The sequence below is a fragment of the Grampus griseus genome (genome assembly GCF_964374135.1).
Source record: "Grampus griseus genome assembly, chromosome: 5".
Taxonomy (NCBI): domain Eukaryota; kingdom Metazoa; phylum Chordata; class Mammalia; order Artiodactyla; family Delphinidae; genus Grampus; species Grampus griseus.
In genome coordinates, this window is record NC_138998.1 from 128,137,770 (window position 1) to 128,159,213 (window position 21,444).

Here is a 21,444-nt window from a genome sequence, read left to right on the forward strand (position 1 = left end):
CTCATAACTTAGGTGACTTGCCTCAAGTGCCACAGTTCATTTCATTAACAAGGTTGAGACAAAACAGGTCATCCAGATCCAAGAACAGTGGTCCTCAGACAAAGAGGCTTTGATAGTAACAACATGTTTATTGTATCATCCAGCCGAGAATACAAGATAACACAAAACACTTCTTAATTTAGGAGAATATGAAAACATCAGGCAATTCCTAGAGTACTACTACAAACACAGCCTTCACCTACAGTAAAAATCTAGCCATTCAGTCATTTTGGTCATCATCCCAGTCTTTCTTCCCACTTGGAGGCTTGGGCCCACCGGCTGGTTTTGCCATGATGATCTGCAAAACAAAATCCACACGAGTATACTTATAAACTCAAGCTCCAGAGTGAAGAGAAAGAATATTTCTCTATTACCCTGCTTCATTATTAGGCAATCATCACCAATGAGCAATCTGTTACTACACTGCATATGAAACACTAGCATATTGTTATTGTCCAGCAGGTGAGTTTTCCGCTTTTGTGGACATTAATAGCAACAAAATTCACACACATTAGCGAGGGGCATTCTAAGACATGCACTTCAACAACCCAATGCTCGGAATGTGAAAAATATCTGCATGCATCACTGGCATAAATCAGTTTGGCACCTGATTTGCTATTTATATATGAGATTCGTCTTGCCAACCATCTTTATCCCAATTTCCTTGTGGTTTAGAAGCTTTAGGTCCACCTGCCAGTTTTGCCATTATAATCTAAAGTGGTCGATACGTAAAATATATATAAAGTTCAACAATGACATTTTCTAGTACCTATAAATGAGAGCCATTCAAATACAGGAAATGTGTGTTCATAAACGAAAAAATCCAAGCACCTAGTTGCCTGGAAACATGCTAGAAGCCTCATTTATCTAGAATGCACTAATCCAGCATTTTCCAAGTATAATCATATAGCATGTTTAAAGGATTTATGTTTGGGCAAAAAAAAAAAGGTGTTGGGGGTGCATGGTAGCTTTGGGCTCAAATAAATTTGGGAGAAGTTAAAGTCAGTTGGCTTTCCCCACAGTAGAACTGTAAAACTCTGATATACATTCTAAATCTCAAAATTGGATACAGTATTCACTGCTTCCCAAATTTATAATTAAGAGATCTTTCTGTATAACATCAAGGGGTTTGGCTTGAGTCTCATGCAACACAAACCGTAAAATATCTTCACCTTCAATAGATTTCCCACCCCTTTTCAGAAGCTGCTTTCATAAAACAACCTAACCTGAAATTCTTGGAGGAACATTTTACCAAATGAGGATAAATTCAGATTGAATTAAAGGCAGTAAGTATAATTTTAGAACCCAAGTATAGTTTAAGAAAAAAGTACCTAAAAACAGTTCTCAAACTTTAGTGGGCATCACAATCACCTGAAGGGCTTATTTAAAACAGACTGATTCTTTCCAGAGTTTCACTCAGTGGGTCTGGAAATTTGTATTTTTATTAAGTTCTTCAGTGATGTTGATGCTATTGACTAGGAGGCAATTTGAGAACTAGTGAAATAAACACTTGAACAAGATTAATCCAGCCCTACTACATTTTCCAATGCTTAAAACTTGATTTACAAGTCCTTTTCCAGAATATGTACTATGCAAAATAGGTACAACTATATTGCAGAGTGTTCATTAGACAGTTGGATGGGTTCTTCAGATACATATTTCATGTACAGAGTGCTAAGGGCACATAACAATGAACATCCTCCCCTAGGGTAAAACAAAACACAGCCTTCCCAGTTTAAAACCGAAATTCAGAAGTACCTGTGTGAGCAAGGCACTTACTTGTGTTATTAACATTACTGTCTTGCTTGGACACTGACATTCAAAAAGTTCCTTAGGAACTTCTACTATTAGAATTTCTGCTTACCTCATGCTTCAGTCTACTTAGCTTCTCCTGTCCCCTTATACTTTTGGTCCTCCTTTTTATTCTTAGCCACATGTTAACTTATAGAACAAACATTTCCTTAAGGCATTTAAACATTATCCTTGTTTAAAAACTCCAAAAACATATTCTTCCACTAAAAACTATTTGAGGCACTGATATAAAAATACACTATTAATAAATCCAGTACATAGATATCCAGTCTGATTATTTTCAATGTGTTGAAACTGGATCTCCAGGTTCCATTTTTGGTCATCTTACCTAAGAAAAAGTTCTTCCTTTACCGAAGTGAAATTTGTTTTGCTATAATTACAACCAACCGATCTGAGAATAAGTCTAATTTCCTTTCCATTTCTACCTAAAACTTGCTTCTATTAATTTGGCATGATTTTCATTTAATGGACTTATACTGTGCCCCTAGCAATTAAAATTTTCTACTCAGTATTTAAAAATTATTCATTGGTTAATAATCACTTCTAGAATTTTGTAGGAAAATACATTTCATTAAGTTTAGAAAACACCTTTTTGAAAAACTATGAATTCTGGTTTATCTGTGAATCCAAAGTAGTCTTCACCACTTTTCTTCTCTGCCATAATTCCTCAAAAATATTGGCAGAAATACTATGATTTTTTATACCTTAAGATCTTAGTACCCCAAGACATAATCTGTCACAGAAGAAAAAAATTTAAATGCCAGGTCCTATCATCTCCACACTTCCTTGAAGGTGATACAGTAGTTCCCCCTTAGATGCCTTCCAAGAATCCCAGTGGATGCCTGAAACTGAGCATAGTAATGAACCCTGTATCTGTGCTTTTTCCCATACATACATACCTATGATAAAATATATAAATTAGGCACAATAAGAGAATATCTGATTGGTAGCATCACTACTCTTGCACTTTGGGACCAGTAAGTAAAACATGTTGACCTGATAATCGAAATGGCTAACAGACAGTGCACACAGCGTGGATATGCTGGACGAAGAGATGATTCACGTCCTGGACCAGGACAGTGTGAGATTTCATCACATAGTATACTTATAATGGCACACAATTTAAAATTTATGAATTACTTATTTCTAGGATTTTCTTTCTTATATTCTAGGATTGCAGGTGACTTGTGGGTAAACTCAAACCACAGAAAGTAAAACTGCATGTAAGGGAGGGAATACTGTAGTCTGCAATATCCGCCTCAGATCTTTATGGCCCTTCCATATTCCATCTTAAATTTCCTCTCTAGATTATGTGTACAAAGGCGTTCTTAGTCTAAAAAGTCTTGAAAACTATGAATCTGTATCAGATTTTACCCACTCCAGTTCCCAAATGGCAAAGGATTCTTTCACTGGCAAAATCTTCATTTTAAATTAGCTGAAATACATTCAAAACAATTTAAAACTGTAATAGAATTAAAACAATTTTTTTTGGGGGGGGTACTTTGAATAGAATGAGAACTGTGCTATATTCTAGTTCCATGAAAATATACTTCCAACTACATAAAAATTAGTATTTTTAAAGATCAAAATTTCACTTCTCACTCACCTGATCCACTCTAAGTACAGTGACAGCAGCATTAGTAGCCAGTTTGATAGCCCAGTATTTTCCCAGGTAAGTATCTAGAACACCAGCTTCCAACATGTCCTTTACAGCAGGAACTTCAGCCTGTCAACACAAAACTATTTTTATTCTTTCACTTTAAATGTTTATGTGAAAATATCTGGACTCAATAGAAACATGGCTACTTAAATAAAACTAGAATAAGTAGCTAGGAAAAAGTACTACCTCATCTACACTATAAAACAAATTTTAATAAAATACTAAATTCTCTATCAGATAAACTATGAAAAAGCTAACTGTTATGAAAATCATTTGTTCACAAATCAGAACATTTTCTGATTTTCCTTTTAAACTTAATACGTCTATTTTTAGGTTGTGCATTCACAAAATAAAACAAGTTCATAGTGTTTTTTTCAGATACCTCAATATCTAATCCAACATTCTTATTTCCTTCTTGATGTACTGCATAAAGTTTAGAGATTACTTCATTGGCCTTAACTCCAGAGTTTTCCGCCAGTGCCCGGGGAATAGCTTCAAATGCCTCAGCAAATTTCTTAATGGCATACTGTTCAAGTCCAGGACATGTCTAAAACAAAAATGTGCTTATTACTCAATTTTATTCGAACAATGACAACAAAGTCAGTTTGTACATAGAAAGCCATATACCTCTCCATACGATGTGATCTGTTTGGCTAACTCAATTTCTGTTGCTCCACCTCCAGGTACAAGACGTTTATCCTATAATACGTAGTTTAAACAAAAAAACAACAGAAGTCACCAAGAAGCAATTTCCAGTTTTTTAAATCTTTTCAGATTCCAGTACTCCACCAGACTAGAGGTTTTAATCAGATTCAATTACAAGTTTTATAAAATTCAAATTCCAATTATGAATGTCATAAAAATGGCGTGATTTGAACCAACTACCTTACTGCACCATAGTGTCTGGTATACGAAAAAGGACCAAAGTTAAGAATGGGAACATCACTATGTGGTTATCTGTATTTCCAGATATAGCACTAAGAATAGTGCTGAAGCAACTGAAGGTATATTATAATTGAAAACCACCATAAACCATCTCTTTAAAACAGTTATATATAAAAAAAAAAAAGTCTTGGGCTTCCCTGGTGGCACAGTGGTTGAGTCCCCCTGCCAATGCAGGGGACGCGGGTTCACGCCCCAGTCCGGGAGGATCCTGCATGCCGCGGAGCAGCTGGGTCTTTGGGCCGTGGCCGCTGGGCCTGCGCGTCTGGAGCCTGTGCTCCGTGGCAGGAGAGGCCACAACAGTGAAAGGCCCGTGTACCGCAGGAAAAAAAAAAAAAAAAGAAGCCTTGATTTGCTATTTACTCCTTTTCATTTCATTTTAGAAAATTCATCAGCAACAAATACTTAAGTGGAGCCTTAAGGAGGAAGGTGCTTTGCTTTACACAAGCCATTCATTTTCAAGTTCTCAGAATGTCTGCCAACTGTGTTTTTGAGGATTTACAAATACTAAATTAAGAAGAATGCTGATACTGACCCTTGTGAGAACTTTGAAAGTATTAACACCATCATCTACTGCCCTCTCTATATCATCCATCAGATTGTCTGTAGAGCCTCGAAGCACTATGGTAGAAATGGCACCATCTTCCTTTTCTGTCAATAAATTAAATATATTTGGGGATTAGTAAAAGCAAATGAACTCCCCACACTTCACATACATATAGTTTACCACTACTACTTACCATGCTTAAAAACCACCACCTGCGTATCTCCAACCTCTGAGAGGTAAACACTGTCACAATGTCCCATTTCTTCAAGGACAGGAGGAGTCTGCGAAAAAATGACTCTTGTAATAAAAATAATTCAAATAGGTTCAACTCTCTTTTAATATTGTCCAAAATACATACCAATCTAGGAAGAGCTGTAGCACCAACTGTTTTACATAATCTTCTGAGATCCCATTTTGAGTTCAGCCTTTAAAAAACAAAACAAAGACCGTAACAGAAGTTTTAATTCCATGAGATACCAAAGTAAAACACAAGAGATTAAACAGGAAACTGTACATTGGGCCTCAGGTCACCTTCTTTTGACCCTGAAGGTTCAAGCTCAGAATGGGTCTGGACTGCACTGTGCAATCCAGTCACAGGTGTTTAGGGCATTATTCTAGAACTGGGAGAGTTCCAGTCTCCTTAGGATGTCAAGGGTTCATAGTTCTGAAATACTAAGGAAGCCCTGGTACACAGAAAACTTTTGCTTTACTTTGGGCAACTGCACGTTCCGTGAGGAGAAGAGTGATTTACTCTGCACGTTATATTATGTGCTCGGAGAGGTGGGAACGGGTGGGTGAACTGTCTAGTGTAAGCCACAAACGTGTTCATAAATTTAAAGCTATGTTCCTGACCCCACGCTCCAGCTGGCAGTGTGTACCAGGTCTGTGTCTGGTCTCTTAAGCTCCTCCCTCTCCCTCTTCAATTAACATCTGCTAACTGGTCCTTCAGCTCTCGGCCTAAAGGTAAGTTTTCTCAGATCTGCTTCCTGTTCCCCTAGATCAAGTTAAGTCCTCTTGCCATGCAATCTAATACCTCATACTTTCCCCCTTTTAACAGTCTTCATGTTGTGTTGAATTTATCTGCTTGGTGTTTCACCACTCAAAGCCATTTACAATCCAGGTTAATAGAATGCAGTCCCCTCTTACCTCACCAACATGATATTGTATTTGTTTGCATAATGAAGAGCCATGTCTGCCACTTTGCCACCTGTTACGACGACATTTGCACCACTACCAGCAATAGCTCTGACTTGCGTATCCATGAGGTTTTCTTCTCCCTTACTAAAATTCATCAATTCTTCAGCAGTCTTTATCAATACCGTTCCCTAGCAAAATAAGTAAGGATTTTCTTTAAAACCATTTCACCACGTTGCTGTTCAAAGTCACAGAATAACACTTTATTGAAGAAATAATTTAAAGATTTGGGAGAAAAATATGAAGATAAACATAAACATGAAGCAGAATACAAAATTTGTATGAAATTAACAAATTCAGCTTGTTCCTAGACCAATGCCCCTGCCCCCAACACTGATGCATTTGCTCTTTGACAGGCACTTTGATGGAAAAACTGGAGAAATACACTGTACTTTTAGATGTTAGACAGGTATCCTGACATCTGTCTTTTGATGAATGTCAACCAAAAGAATGTTGTGGTTCTCAAACTTTTTCTAAAACGTGGACTAAGTGACCAGCCCCACCCCACCCCACCCCTGCAAAACTTCAAAAACCGTCCACAACTCAGATTTCAAGAATTCTAGGGATGCAATCAACAGTGACCTATAAACATATGCTTCAAACTTCTTAACATGTGTTTTTAAAAACAAACTTCAGGGACTTCCCTGGTGGCGCAAGGGTTAAGAATCCGCCTGCCAATGCAGGGGACACGGGTTCGAGCCCTGGTCCGGGAAGATCCCACATGCCAAGGAGCAACTAAGCCCGTGAACCACAACTACTGAGCCTGCGCTCTAGAGCCCGTGAACCACAACTACTGAGCCCACGCACCTAGAGCCCATGCTCCGCAACGAGGGAAGCCACCGCAATGAGAGGCCTGTGCACCACAATGAAGAGTAGCCCCCGCTCGCCGCAAGTAGAGAAAGGCCGCACGCGGCAATGAAGACCCAACACAGCCAAAAATAAAAATAAATGTTATTAAAAAAATTTTAATGAACAGCACACACTCATTTTCTTCACTGAACATTTAACCTGCTGAATTGTGTAAGTTCTACTAGAAGTCAAGAGCTGTTTATTAGAATATAAACAATACTGTCATCATCTAATGTTCCAAGTTTTGTACTTAGTATTTGAATTAGATATTCAAATATAAGTCTGATTAAAAAATAAACATGACCCGGCAATTTTCAATAATTATGCAGTATTCACTGGATTAAGAGGAAACTCTACCTCAAAATTTTAGAATCATTAAAACTATCTGAAAGGATAACCGCAAATTTTTACCTTTAAGGTTCTGAAATCTACATACCTTAGTTTCTGTTATCATTCCATCAAAAGGACAAGAGTACACTGCTATTTTTGCATCTTTGACAGATGTTACATCACCTTCAGTTTCCTTCTTAAAAACCATGCCATGCAATACTGAAGAGGAATGGATACCAGAGCCCTAAGGAGTTGGATATCAAAATCACCAGTGATTTCATGAAAATAACATCAGGGCTAATTTGTTGATTCTGCATGCACCAAAAATATTCATTTCTAAATAATATAATATACAAAGGCAGTGACTCCTGGGGATGAGTAGGGTGGTGGACATAAAGCATACCAGTCTGCTCAATGCAGGAATCACTGTGGCAACGAGCCACTGTTATGGACGGGGGTCCTTCAGTGTACTGGGAAGTATCAAAGAACAACTGCTCTAAGCCATTCACTCACTCTGTACCAATGTACCAGGCAGAATAGGGATCAAAGCCAAGTTTCTGATTTCACAAGCTTACCATGTAATGGCGAAGGGGAAGGCAGTGCATGGATAAAGTCAGAAAACACCCAGCACGTATATTAATACACACACATTTACAGCTAACACATGTACTAATGTAAGCTAAACTCAGCTACATTAACAATCACAGGTGTAAAATCACTACAGTTATAGGTTTTACTGCATCAAGCACCATATTTTTATCAAATACATACTCTTTAAATATTAAAAGTATGAATTTTATTATTATAGAGCAACAGAAAAACTTGAACCTCATTCAAAATTGCCTTCTAAGCTCATTTTTATAAGTCAGCATATATCAAGATTGCAAATAATATTTTGTTTATGCACTATTCTCAACCTTCCAGCTATCATGGAAAAATGATGACTTAAGAAGATAATATGTTGATATCCTTTTAAATTTAACAAGTGGTGTATTACAATCTAGCAATATCCAAATGCTACAACAAAGGCAGGAAGTCCTAAGTGCCTAAAACCCACAAGATAAAATTTAGATTAACAGAAATTTTTTTTTTTTGCAAAAAAAAATCTGATCTATCTAGATAACATTAATGCATTTTCTAAACTTACCAGAATCTTACAAACTCTGATATTATCAACATTGAAGTGGCCAGAGTCAGGAAAAATAGATACTGTTAAGAAAACGAGACATATCAAAAGATATGTTGGGACAACAGAGAAAATATCTTAATCACATTAAGACATTTTAATTTTGGATCTTTTCATTTACTGATATTTACTCACCACATGCCTGAGCAATAAGTTTGGCCAGAAATGCTTCATTACCATATTGTTTACTCATTATGGAGGTATGAAGTAGAGATGACACTTCGTCAACATCCCGAAGATTTTTTGCAGAACAACATACCAAGTCAGGGAGAATCTCATGGGCTTTTTTGCAGGCTATTTCATAACCTTCTATGACCTTAAATGTAAAAAGCAAAAATGTTTCCTCAAAAGATGTAATTTTGACATGACTTGATAAGGTAGCTTATTTTGGTAACCCAATGAATACCAATCTTTATTTTCAATAGAAAAAAACAAAGCACACTTCCAGAATAACATTCACGGCACAGCCTACTATTTAAGGGTGCAGGCTTTGGTGAGAGCCCAAATTTGAATCCTAACTGCCATCACTAGCTACTTGCACAAGGTTTTTCTAACTTAAGGCTCACTTTCCTTATCTGAAACAAAACAGGATTACTTCTAATAGGCCCCACTCATAGGGTTCTTGTAAGGATAGAATGAGATACTGCATGTGAAGCATATGTACTACAATGCCTGGCACAGAGAAAACTGCTCAAAATCAGCTATTACTAATGACTTTTATTTAGTAGGTATATATACATAAGCAAATATGAAACAGGGGTAGATTATAAAATGAACACTCACCTCTGAAACTGACAGGCCGAGTCTCAGAAGCTCTTCAGCTAATTCTAGAAGAGCTCCAGCAAAAACCAGAACAAAGTTTGTGCCATCTCCAACCTCTTGCTCTTGCATGTGAGAGGCCATTACAATCATTTTTGCAGCAGGATGCTGTACCTGACAGAAGGGGTTTGAATTTGAATATCAAGCTAAAACATTTGATCCTTAAAGCAAAATAAAATTGTTCATTTCCATTTCTTCTTAAATTAATAGACTCCAATCTCCCTATGGGTGATACCTGTCAGACAGACAGGTAACTGTCTGACAAGCAACAGTTACCTGTCAGACAGGTAACTCATGTGATCACACTGCTACACACTACTTATAGTGTAGTCACAAGAAGACAATCCAAGTCCACCTAGGCCTATGAACACGAATGCATCACCATAAATGACAATAACTTCACAGGCACTTTCTTTTAATGGTCAGTCACCCAGTATGTACACCTGCATACATAAGGTTCATAACTTTATTATATATTCACTAAATTAAAAAACAAAGTAATTCCAACCACTAAACCTAAGGCACTTTTAAAAAAGGCTTCAGAAGTGCTAAAATAGATGTCATTTAACTTCATCACAAGTCTCAATTTTTATGTATTCTTTTTGTAAGGGGTTATCAATTATGGTTTAAAAGGAGGGGAATATAAAACATTTCTTAAAAACAGCATATCAAAATTTTAAGTGATCGTTTCTTAGGATTTACATGCTTTCTAAGAAATAATCAGAGTAACAGCTGATAGCACTGAGAAAACTAAAAAGCTGACATTATAGTTTATTATGAGGACAGTATCCCCGTCACACTTGGAACTCCTGAGAACATCACAGAGTACAACATTCACATTCACAATAAGCCCCTCTATAAATATCTTGTGGAATTAAATTTGTTTTGTTCAATATTATTACTTCAAGACTATACTGTTATTTAAGAAGTTGAAGAAATGTTAACTTATCTATGGAGTTCTGTCTAAAAGCATTAAGCTCTGGTGCTTTAAGAGCTAAGTTCAAGAAAATTCCCTGAGATTGAACATATGCTTCAATTAGCAGCTGGCTGAGGAATGGTGCTCTATGTGTTCAGGTGCCAGGCTGTCCTCATACCTCGGCTGGCAGTATCTATTCTACAGATTCTATAACATCAAAACTGCAGGTGAACAAAGCAAAATTCCACAAACTGATTGTTTTATCTTCACAAAGACAATTAAAAAAAAAACACACCACTATTTTCAAGTATCAGATGTTTCTACATTATGGAATAATTCACTTCAGTGTTACACTCTACAGAACAAGACAACATATTCAATTTGATATGATTATGAGCAAATATATTTTTTATCACAACCAATCATTCCATAAATTAATAATTTAGGAGATTTAAAATTTGAGTTGCTAAGATGTTAAACATAAAGAGGACTCTTTATAATTAGGAAAATAATGAATTTTCAAGTTGGGAATAAAAAAATCCCTTATTATTCAATTTGAAATAAAGGTTCTTTTACATTAAAATATACTGAATTTTTGATGTCACCAAAACATTTCTTGGCTTTTTTAAAGAAATAACTTACTTCTAGCTCTCTTAAAACAGTTGCTGCATCATTTGTCACAAACAACTTCTCCAGGTGGTTGATAATCATTTTGTTCATTCCTCAAAACAATTAGAAAAAGAAATCCATTATTACTCAAACCCTTCTCCAAATACTGGGAAAATCTAGTCAAGAAATATAAATTTATATCCATTCCTAAAAATAACTTTGTAAGAACTCAAAACATTATCTATTCTTTAAGGTTATCTCATAGCCCTATGGCTTTGCCTGACTGCACACCTGTACTCTTTCCTTTTTAATCTCTGATAATGTTTATTAGCGAGGATGCCAATTTTGTCATATTTTTATTCAATCAACACAGCATATTAACATGTACAAAGACTAAAATAATCTATTTAAAAGTACACTTATTTTTTTGCTTATTCCATAAATCTGTATCAATTAATTCAGTCGATGGTAGGAGACAAGAGAGAATTTTTCTCCCTTAAATTATAATGTCGCTCTATGTAAAAGATCTGTTCCACATCTACAACCGTGAACACTAGGTACTGCCTCAATGGTGAAAGCACTATAACTTTTCTATCCTCTCAATAGGACAAAACGTAACATTTGGATTCCAACTTTTCTAAAAAGATATGAATTGCTGACTAAAGATTAGAAACACTGTACTGGTGTCACTGAGCTATGAAATAAATTTCAATGCCATACTATATTATGGCGAAAACTCTCAATTTACATATAATATCCTCAGAACAAGTTTGAAAGAGCTAGTGCACAAAATTCTATTACAGTACTGTATCTTTTAAAACATGAATTTAGAAATTACCATTTGGTCCATATGCTGTACGAGTTGTCTGGGCAAGCTCCTTGCAAGCCTGTATGTTCCTGTACACAGCCTCTTCCAACCCTGAAAAATGCTGTCAAAAAAAACTTCTGATTAGGCAGGACAGTGAATCTCAATAATTTCTTCATCTGTAAAATGGGGTAATATAATAGTACCTGTTTCAGAGGATTGTTAAAACTATCAAGCAAGATTTATATATGTAAAGTATGATGCCTGGTATTCACAAATGATCCATAGATTTGTCCACTAGTTGAATGAATAAAGCAAGACATTTTTAGGGACCACAGGCACCTACTTACACATCAAAACATAAAACCTGTAATTTTTTAAAAATGTAGTGAAAAGTGCAGGGAAGAGTGCTAAGATTGATTAGAGAAAGCAAATGAGCTCTTGCAGATAAAAATACCTTTTCAGAGTTTATCAGTACTTTCTAAAAGTTGAAATGTGGTCATGAATATTTATTGTGTTAAAACCTGAGCACTGTAAATCCAGCAGTTCTATGTCCCCTGGGAATTAACATATCTGCCTCATAAATTTTTAGGAACCAAAGCATACAGATTTTGAATGCTCATTTGAACTGCAATATAATTCCAACATGCACACATTGAAAACTACTGAATTGGTCACAGTACTAAAATTCTCAAGTTTTACACTGGACTTCTTTTAGACTTAGAATTTACCTGTGGTCTCAGATAAATTTCAAGAGCCTACTGTTCATGTGAACATTTTTCTAGAGCTGCTTTGCCCAAGAGAGTAGCCACTTGCCACAAGTGGCTATTTAAATTTTAAGTAATTAATTAAAAATTCAGTCCCTCAATTGCACTAGGCACAACTCAAGTGCCCAGTAGCTACTTGTGACTAGTGGGTACCCTACTGGACAGTCCTGATATAGAACACTTCCATCACAGCAGACAGACAATACTGTTCTAAAGATCTCCTGCCTTACATTGTTTTTCCCCCATCCCCATTCTCTGAGGAACAGTCATCTCTGATCATAAATTAGATCCTGTCAAACCCTTTAATGACTTCCCATCACTTAGGAAAAAATGTAAAGCCCCTGTCAGGGATAAATGTGTAGGCACATTCTAACCCTTGCCTACAACTCTTCTCAATTCATCTCTTACCGTTCCGTTGGTAAGTTTCAGCCCTATTACCTTTCTTGCTTTCTTTTAGCAGGTGACACTCATTCCATCCTCAGGGCCTTTGTACTCACTGGTCCCTCAGCCTGGAACACTTCTGCCTTTAATCTTCGCCACTAAGCACAGAGCTGAGAGTTCTTTCCTGAACATCTTAATTGTTCTATCTACCCCAACCCTTCCTTTTTAATTTTTTTTTAGAGGCAGATTTTATTTCCTTTATCATTATTTGAAATTATCCTTTTTGTTCATTTGGCCATTTATTATTTCTGCCTCAGAAAAATAAAAACCATGGACGTTCTTCAGCCTTTTAAAAAAGTGAGCAATGTCATTTTCAGCGAAGCTCTTTCACCAATATTTACATTAAACCTTGATATTTACTATATTCACAACATCCCAAAAGTGCATCATGCCAACAAGAACCTAGTTCCCTAAACCTGTTACCATAAATGGAACCACACTATCTACATACCTTTAACTAAGCACAGAAAATATGGGGGACAAATAAAGGAACACTACCATTTGAACACAAGAGACACATTTATCAGTAGTGCTTTAAGATATTTTTAAAAAACTAAGCTTCTGAAATTACGTCCAAGATCTCGCCATAAAACAAAGCAGTTTTATTTAGGCCAGGGTGTCACTTACCTTGTGGGTTACAACTGTGATCGTTACAACCCTTTTTGTCCAATCTGCTCAATTTAATAATGAGAAAAGCAAGACCCAGAGGGGTAAGTTTTACATCAAGCTAGCTAACCTAAGTTGCGACCAGAATCCATTCGCATTGTAACCACTGTTTATCCTACTATAACGCACTGCTTCTGCGAACTAAATGGGGAGCCTGCTATTTCTCATTTAGAAAAAAGTTGCCAAGACAGGCCTTTGTCCCTCTCTTAACCGCACCACCCACTCCCCGAACTGTGGCAATCAGCTTCGCAGTTCCCAAAGCAATTTCACCTACGTTGTTTCACCTGTGTCGCCTTCTAAAAGAGAGACTCATCACCCCCGTTTTACGGATGGAGGTAAAATGCAGGAGCGGCCTTACATCTGTCCGACAACCAAGTACAGAACACGGTGTCTGCGGCCTCGTCCCCCACTCGCCGTCTCTGCCCGCTCGACCCTTCCCGGCGTCCGTAAAGAACCAAAATGCCCGCGGGCCTCCGCGGCAGAGCCCTCCCGAGAACACCTCCCTTTCTGGAATCTTCTCTCCCTCCGACCGCAGTGTCGGGGGAGCACGCCCGGCCCGTTAGTACACCCTTCTCCTTCGCCGCGGCCGCCGCTGCCCAACGCCGACTCTCCCACCTCACTCCTCCTTCCTCCTTTCCTTACCTTCGCTCCCTCCTTGAGCATCTGGGCAAAGCCCGGGGCCTTGGGGACGTGGAGAGCCATGACCACTACGCAGGAAGCAGTTCACGCGCCCGCTCAGACTGTCCCGGAGGAAGCAAGGAGCGCGCACAGCCTCCTGGGAACGCAGCGTGCGTTGGCTTCACGCTCCTCCTCTCTCTCCAACCGGGTCCGCCCCTTCCCCCAGCCGCCTGGACTGAAGCCTCGCGAGAAGGAGCACTTTGAGCAGTCAGAACTGTCTTGACGATCCTCGATATGGTCGATAGATCGGGCGGGTCGCGGAGCGCGCCATCTGTCTTCCGGCCGACGCACGCGCAGCCAGCCGGGCCGTTGTGGCACGCTGGCGATTTTTCCCTTTGACTAGGCTCGGTGCTCTGGACCTTTGAATTCCGGTGGTTCTGACCTGGAAGCCACACCTTCCAAGATTACCTTACTTGTAATCTTGCAGACCCTCGCATAACGTCGGTGCAGGTGTGCGCCGCCTCCCCCTTTTTTTTTAACCAAGGCAGGGCACCTGCCTTCATCCCCAAAATCTATTCGTTGAGCGTGTGCTCTGACTTGGGTGCTGTAGCAGCTCTGGGGACTTGAAGGTGATAATTAAAATCTGTAAGGATAACTGTATACTGAGTACTCCTATGTGCCAGGCTCTGTTACTTGTTTTATGTGCGGTATCTTAGCTAATGGTCAATCTTACGAGTTAATTCTTATTATTTACATTTGGTAGAAGAGGAATTTGCAATTTACAAACGGTAATTTGTACAAGATCACAGCGCTAGTAATGTTAAAGCTAGGATTCCTACCCAGATCAGATTGACTGCAAAATGCACGTTAACCAGCTACCTTTCTCTTTCCTGCTTTTCCTTGGAAATATAACTCCCTTTTACTCTTCCAGAATCCTTTGAAACCTGACCTCTATGTCATCCCACATCAGCACGTGACTGATTTCAAAAGAATTGAATGGTAATAGAATACTTTAAAGAATAATTTCACACGGTGAAAGTAATCCACTCTCCTTGTAGAAAATATGGAAAACTTGAGCAGAACGTTTGACTTGTCTTTTGTTCTTTGATTGGACACTTGCAAATGACTTATTTTCCTTAACTTGGGGCAGATTTAATGTGTCTTAAGGAATTATCACGTGTCAAATGTATTATAACATTCTAATGAGCACTTAAAATACATAATTATTAAAAAATACTTTTGCCACCTCAAAGCAAGTGGTATGTGAACCACCTGTTGGGAAACATTACAAGAGATCAGTGATTCTCAAAGGGACAATACAAGATTTTCTCATGGATTAGCTAAGAAATAAATAAAAACTCATTCATCTAACTCAAAGAGAGCATTGCTTATAAATATAACCAACAACAATAACAACAAAAACTGAAAGGGATTAAAGATGACACTTGATGAAATTTTAATAAAAATGATTGTCTCAAGTCTTGATAAGGACCATTGAAGATAACTTGAGGATAAAACTATTGATGAATCGAGTTTCCATGGAAAATTTATAATAAAAAATGGATCTTAATTTTAGTAAATTAAAAAGGAAATGGAAATCTGTATGGTAATTTATCAAGAATTAAATTGATTTAATTGCTAAGAAGACTGCTTTTTAGATAAAAATTCATTTATTTTGTATTATTTGGGTTAGATGGTGTATTCATAATTACAGAATCAAAACATTAAGGGCAAAATTTCCACTGGCTCCAAATAGTAGGTCAAATATTCCTCACCCAGAATAGAAAATAAACACAAATCCTCAATGTGGCTTCAAGGACTAAGTTCTGGTCCCTGCTTTCAGCACATGTATCTTTGCCCTCTTGGCCTTAGTTTATCTCTGTTTCTATGGCTTCCACCAAGGTGGCACCTGATTCTCTTTACCTCTTTCAACTGCTTTTTCTTCTTTCTACATCTTAGCTTTGGCTGGCATCCTTTTCTCTGTGTCTCTTAGTTTCCTGACCCCCTTCAGGTTGGCCTCAGTGTGTTTCATACTTAAACATACCAAGAAAAAAATCTGGTTCATTCAATTTATTGCCATCTAACGAAAAGCCCCCAGGTCCTGTCAAATTCTCATCAAGGATACTACAAATCTCTATGGCTGCCTTGCATGAAGCAAGAATTCCTGGTGCACTTAATGTTGACCAGGGGGCCAGGATCATCTGTGACCTTAGTGTAAGGAATGCTTTGTGGCTGTTTTGTATGAAAATGAGCTGTACACGTGGCCAACATTCGGAGTTTCATCAGTAGTCTAGTCAGTCTGTCCAAGGCTATGCTGTAGTTAGTAGCTCTCCTAAAGCTTTCTGGATCAGGGCAAAGTAAAAAGTAATGAACTATATAGTTAGTTAATTACTCCCTGGTTATTACCATTCTGAGAATGGAGATCTTGGACAGGATGAAAGTGATCATTTCCCCCTCACTTTAAATGTTGGCTTAGTTGTCCCAGTGACTATTGGTGCCTGGCCATGATTGAGCTGGTTAGGTTATGGGGATGAGAAAGGTGAAATGGAGTGAGACAGTGCATTTAAATTCTATTAGTGATGCCTTAGATCTCTGAAGGTTGATGAAATCTCGTAGAGGACTTCAGAGAGAAGTTTCCCTTCAGCTGTTATGAATGGATTGTCGATCAACTAAAACTGTGTTTATCAGTCCCTCTTTTAGTAAAATTAGAAGTTACTGCCTTAGTTCCTCTGATGGATGTGCTAGACTGGCACACTTGTGCAGTCCTGTATTGCAGAGGCCAGAGAGCTGAAATTATTTCCCAGGTTCCCTTGCTGTTATGGTTCAGGATAGAAATAAGTCTCCACCAGTAAGATACCTTCATGTGAGGGTTTGAAGGTGGTAGGGAGACAAAGTCTATTTTCAAGCTGCTCTGGTAGTTCTTCCAGCAAGCAGAATTATGAGAGGATGCTGTTTTGGCATTACTATTCCAGTAGTTACTCTGTGTGGAGGGGCAGCTGTGGTGATAGCGAAGGCTTCTTATCCTGTCTTCCTGCTCTCTGCATCACAGCTGTGGTGGTGTGTTCTTGATCTCAGGCTGTCCAGTGGTGATTCCTCATTCCCACCTTTCTGATCATACAGAAAGTATGGCTCCCAAGGTGGGTCAGTTCTGTGACATCTGGGGTTTATTCTTGGAGGCCCACCTGAGAACCTGTTTCTCCATCCATCCATGGTAGATTTTTTTGTTTTTCTTAGAAGATGTTGGGGGTAGGAGTTTATTAATTAATTAATTTATTTTTGCTGTGTTGGGTCTTCATTTCTGTGTGAGGGCTTTTTCTAGTTGTGGCAAGCGGGGGCCACTCTTCATCGCGGTGCGTGGGCCTCTCATTATCGCGGCCTCTCTTATTGCAGAGCACAGGCTCCAGACGCGCAGACTCAGTAGTTGTGGCTCACAGGCCTAGTTGCTCCGCGGCATGTGGGATCCTCCCAGACCAGGGCTTGAACCCGTGTCCCCTGCATTAGCAGGCAGATTCTCAACCACTGCACCACCAGGGAAGCCCCCATGGTAGATTTCTGAAGCATCTGATTCCTTGTATGAAAACCCTTTCTGCTTCTAAAACCTAGAGTGGTTTCTGTTTCCTACACGGGATGCTGATTGAGACAATTCCTGTGTTTATGATTGTTAGGAAGCTAAAAACAGTCACGGCCAGGCTTGTGAGCTAACATGTGAGATGAAATTCAGAAGTCATTCAGGATCTTGCCAAAACTAATTTTTACTCTTGATTTAAAAAAAAAAATGGTTTTTAAAAATCAATTCTTTTTGGCTGGCCCAGAACTGAGAGTCAGAAAAGATTTTGAGATGAACCTGATGAGGAAGATTGAGGAAGGCTCAATATCGAGGAAGACTGAAGAAGGCCCAATATCAAGTGATATAAGAGACCACCCTTTTTCTCACGTTTATAATTTGAAATAAATTGCTTCTCTCTAGTACATGCAGAAAACATTTCTTTTCATAGTCTTACTGATTAAAAAGGTTAAATTAAATATGCTACCCAGTGAAGATTTTCTGTTATTAAAATTGTTTATGGTCTGCTAGTAACTAGCCTTTCTAACTTTGTTCTAATGGATCAAAGTATAGCATATCACTCCCCACCTTCCCCCCTTCTGGAAAAAATAGATTATTTATTATCTGAATTATGGCTTTATCAGATCACTTTTTTTTTTTTTTTTTTTTTTACATTTTAGCCAGTTTCCCATGACAAATTGCAAACCGGATTTCTCAAGCTAGTATTTTAAGCAAGGAGCAAGATTTTGACAAGGCTATTCCACAGTAAACTACTTTTTCCTTTCTGTATGTTTTATGCAGAAATTTTCAAGAACAAGATAAGATTGTTTATAGCTTTTATTGCTCTTTACTCAGTATTTGACTCTGTGGTTAGGAACCAGGTGTAGCCTAAACTGTGTAATATTGAGCTTTTAGTCCTGATTCTTATGTAGAATTTACATCTTTAACACCAGTGCAAAGATTTGGGTTTGGAAGGACAGTCTCCTGAAAAGTAATTATTTCAAGATGAGTAAAATAGAGATTTTTGACTACCCCCTTTCCTTTTACTTGTTTCTTAAGATTCAGTATTACTTTTAGATAAACCAGTTGAATCCCTCCCTACTCCCCCTGAGAGTAAAAGTAATACATATTATCTGCTAATATCATCAAGCTCTAGAAATGACTTTACCAGCTCTTGATTCTCTTTCCCATTACCTAAAGGATTAGCTTAAGTTCAGGCACTGTAGCTGTTAGCAACTGCTGTATCAGTTAGCAAAAACAAACCACTCCACAACTTAGTGGCTTAAAGCAACAGCCACTAATTATTCCTCACAAACCTAGGACTGGTTGGACACTTTGGCTGATCTGGACCAGATATTGCTGTATTAGGTGGGGATTGCTTATGTATCTGCAGTCAGCTGGCAGGTGGACTGAGCATTGGTAGGTTAGGAGGCCTCAACTGGGACAGTCCTCATGCTTCAGCAGGCTACCTCGACTGGTGCTGATGGAAATGAGGGTTCCAAGAAAGCAAGCAGAAATGTGCAAGTACCTTGTCAAATTTGCTACTATCCCGTTGGCCAAAGTAGGTCATAAGGCCAAGCCCAGAGTCAGTGTAGGAGGGCAGTATCAAAGAGTGCAGGCACAAGGAGCATGAAAATTGAGGACAATAGTGCAGTCAATCTACCATAGCTATTCAACCCCAACTATCCTTTTTGCAAGTTTTCCAATATTGATTTTCTTTGTATTCAACAATTCCACTCAGAAAGTTATCTTAGGAAAATATCAGAACCAATTTACCTTGTAGGATTCACTAGAAAGCAACATTACTTAAATTAAAATTTTCTTTTGGTGTGCTACTGAGATTTTCTTTTTTTAATCCTTGAGCCACAGTGAATGGCTGGTAATATCTATATTGAAAAGATTCAGGCTAAAAATCAGTGTGGTTGTTCTTTGCGTTGTAGAGCTTTGGTGTCTTACTTTTCCTTTTATTTGTATTTTGAAATAAATGAAGAACTTTTGGGAAGGCACAAATTGGTACTTTCTAAAGATATTTAGGTGTTTGCCTCAGTTAGTTCCTCAACTTTCTCGACTTTACAGAATATCTGCACCCTGGATTCTAGTTTGAGAATATAACTTTTAACCATCTCTTATCAAGTTCTTATCAAAAGCCTAACTGCAAAAATTAACATTTGAGGGAAATTCCCTAAATTCCATGCACTCTCATTTAGATAATAAATTTTGCCCTTGGATCAAGCCAGAGCATCAACATTCTAGTTCTTTGGAGAACTGAGTTTGAAAAAACGCATTTTGATACCTTACCATTGTCTTATAACAAGGAATATTAAAGGAATGGCCAGAGGTAAGGGACTCTTATCTTTACTCTAGGCCTGTTTTTGTGGATGTCAAACATTTCGTTACACAGTATCCTTTTTATATGACCTGTGGGGAAAACTTACCATCCAACAATTGTCTTTATTTTGTGATCTCTATGAATCTTACAACTTCTTTGTTTCTCTCTTAAATTACTAGAAACTTTGAGCCAATGTGTAGCCCAGCTCTACCACCTATATGACTATGGTGTGACATTTCTGTGTACTACTCACTAGTTTGTTTTATTTTCTTGCTTCTTCTTTCTTATTTTGTCCAGACCATCTCAACTTAAAAATTTTTTTTATCAATTTTATTTGTTTTATAAGTCACATCAAATCCTTTATGGAATGAGATGGGGTATAAATATATTTTTTAAGTGCTAATTTATGGATTTACAGATGGTTTGGGGATAATTAAAGGGGTTAGAAGCTTTTCTGTAGAGTGACCTTTCCCCTCCCTCCCTCCCTTCCATCCTCCTTCCCTCCCTCCCTCTCTTTTCCTTCCTTCCTTCCTTCCTTCCTTCCTTCCTTTCTCTCTCTCTCCCTTTCTTTATCTCCTTCTTTCTTTCTCTTTCATTCTTTCTTTTCTTACTAATTTAAACTGAGGAGTTTACATTTTTGCTAGAAACACAACCACACTGAAAGTACCACAAAACCAAAGTATAAAACAAGTCTGAGGGCTTCCCTGGTAGCGCAGTGGTTGGGAATCCGCCTGCCGATGCAGAGGACACAGGTTCGTGCCCCGATCCGGGAGGATCCACGTGCGCAAAGCGGCTGGGCCTGTGAGCCATGGCCACTGAGCCTGCGCGTCCGGAGCCTGTGCTCTGCAACCGGAGAGGCCACAACAGTGAGAGACCCGCGTACGGCAAAAAAAAAAAAAAAAAAGTCTGAGACCTTATTATATTACTATACATTGATTCCATTAAAAACAGTAAGGGGAATCAAAGATTGTTGTAGAAATTTTTTCCTTAAGGTACACACATTAACTGATTCAGGTAAGATGGTCCCCGATTTCTTTTAGTTATTTAGCCCATGAGCTAGTACTTATTTTTGTGGTTGGATTAGCAAGGATGCTTGATGGTTCAAATGTTTATCAGCCATTGTCATTCTCACTTGTCCTATTCTTAATGTTTTGGCTATTTTTGTTACAATGATTTCTACTAGGATTTTCAATAGGGTCAGTCATTAGTCTCAGGGGAATTAAATTAAGAAGGATCTTCATGTCTATTTATGTAATGGTTGGCTACAGCAATTATGTTTTCTCATTGCTATCTGAGCTGTTTTCTGTTCCTTAACAGATATTCACTTTTCTGACTCTGTTCCAAACTGCACTGCAGAGGTGAAAGTTAAGC

At 38.1% G+C, this 21,444-nt stretch overlaps 1 protein-coding gene across 2 annotated transcripts; it reads right to left on the minus strand.

The window, feature by feature from the left end:
• Positions 1 to 108: 108 nt before the first annotated feature.
• Positions 109 to 14,369, minus strand: CCT8 (chaperonin containing TCP1 subunit 8). 2 transcript variants are annotated; one of them, XM_082654297.1, is made up of 16 exons: positions 14,225 to 14,369; positions 11,742 to 11,832; positions 10,937 to 11,016; positions 9,343 to 9,492; positions 8,695 to 8,875; positions 8,521 to 8,582; positions 7,480 to 7,617; positions 6,147 to 6,325; positions 5,359 to 5,425; positions 5,194 to 5,281; positions 4,989 to 5,104; positions 4,139 to 4,210; positions 3,894 to 4,058; positions 3,458 to 3,577; positions 647 to 751; positions 109 to 337 (listed from the first exon to the last, which is right to left on the minus strand). In XM_082654297.1, the coding sequence occupies exons 1-15, from the start codon at positions 14,282 to 14,284 to the stop codon at positions 659 to 661; spliced, it is 1,662 nt and encodes a 553-aa protein (XP_082510423.1). In that variant the 5' UTR covers positions 14,285 to 14,369; the 3' UTR covers positions 109 to 337; positions 647 to 658. The 2 variants fall into 2 exon arrangements, with proteins under 2 accessions (XP_082510423.1, XP_082510424.1); XM_082654298.1 differs by lacking the exon at positions 647 to 751.
• Positions 14,370 to 21,444: the final 7,075 nt, after the last annotated feature.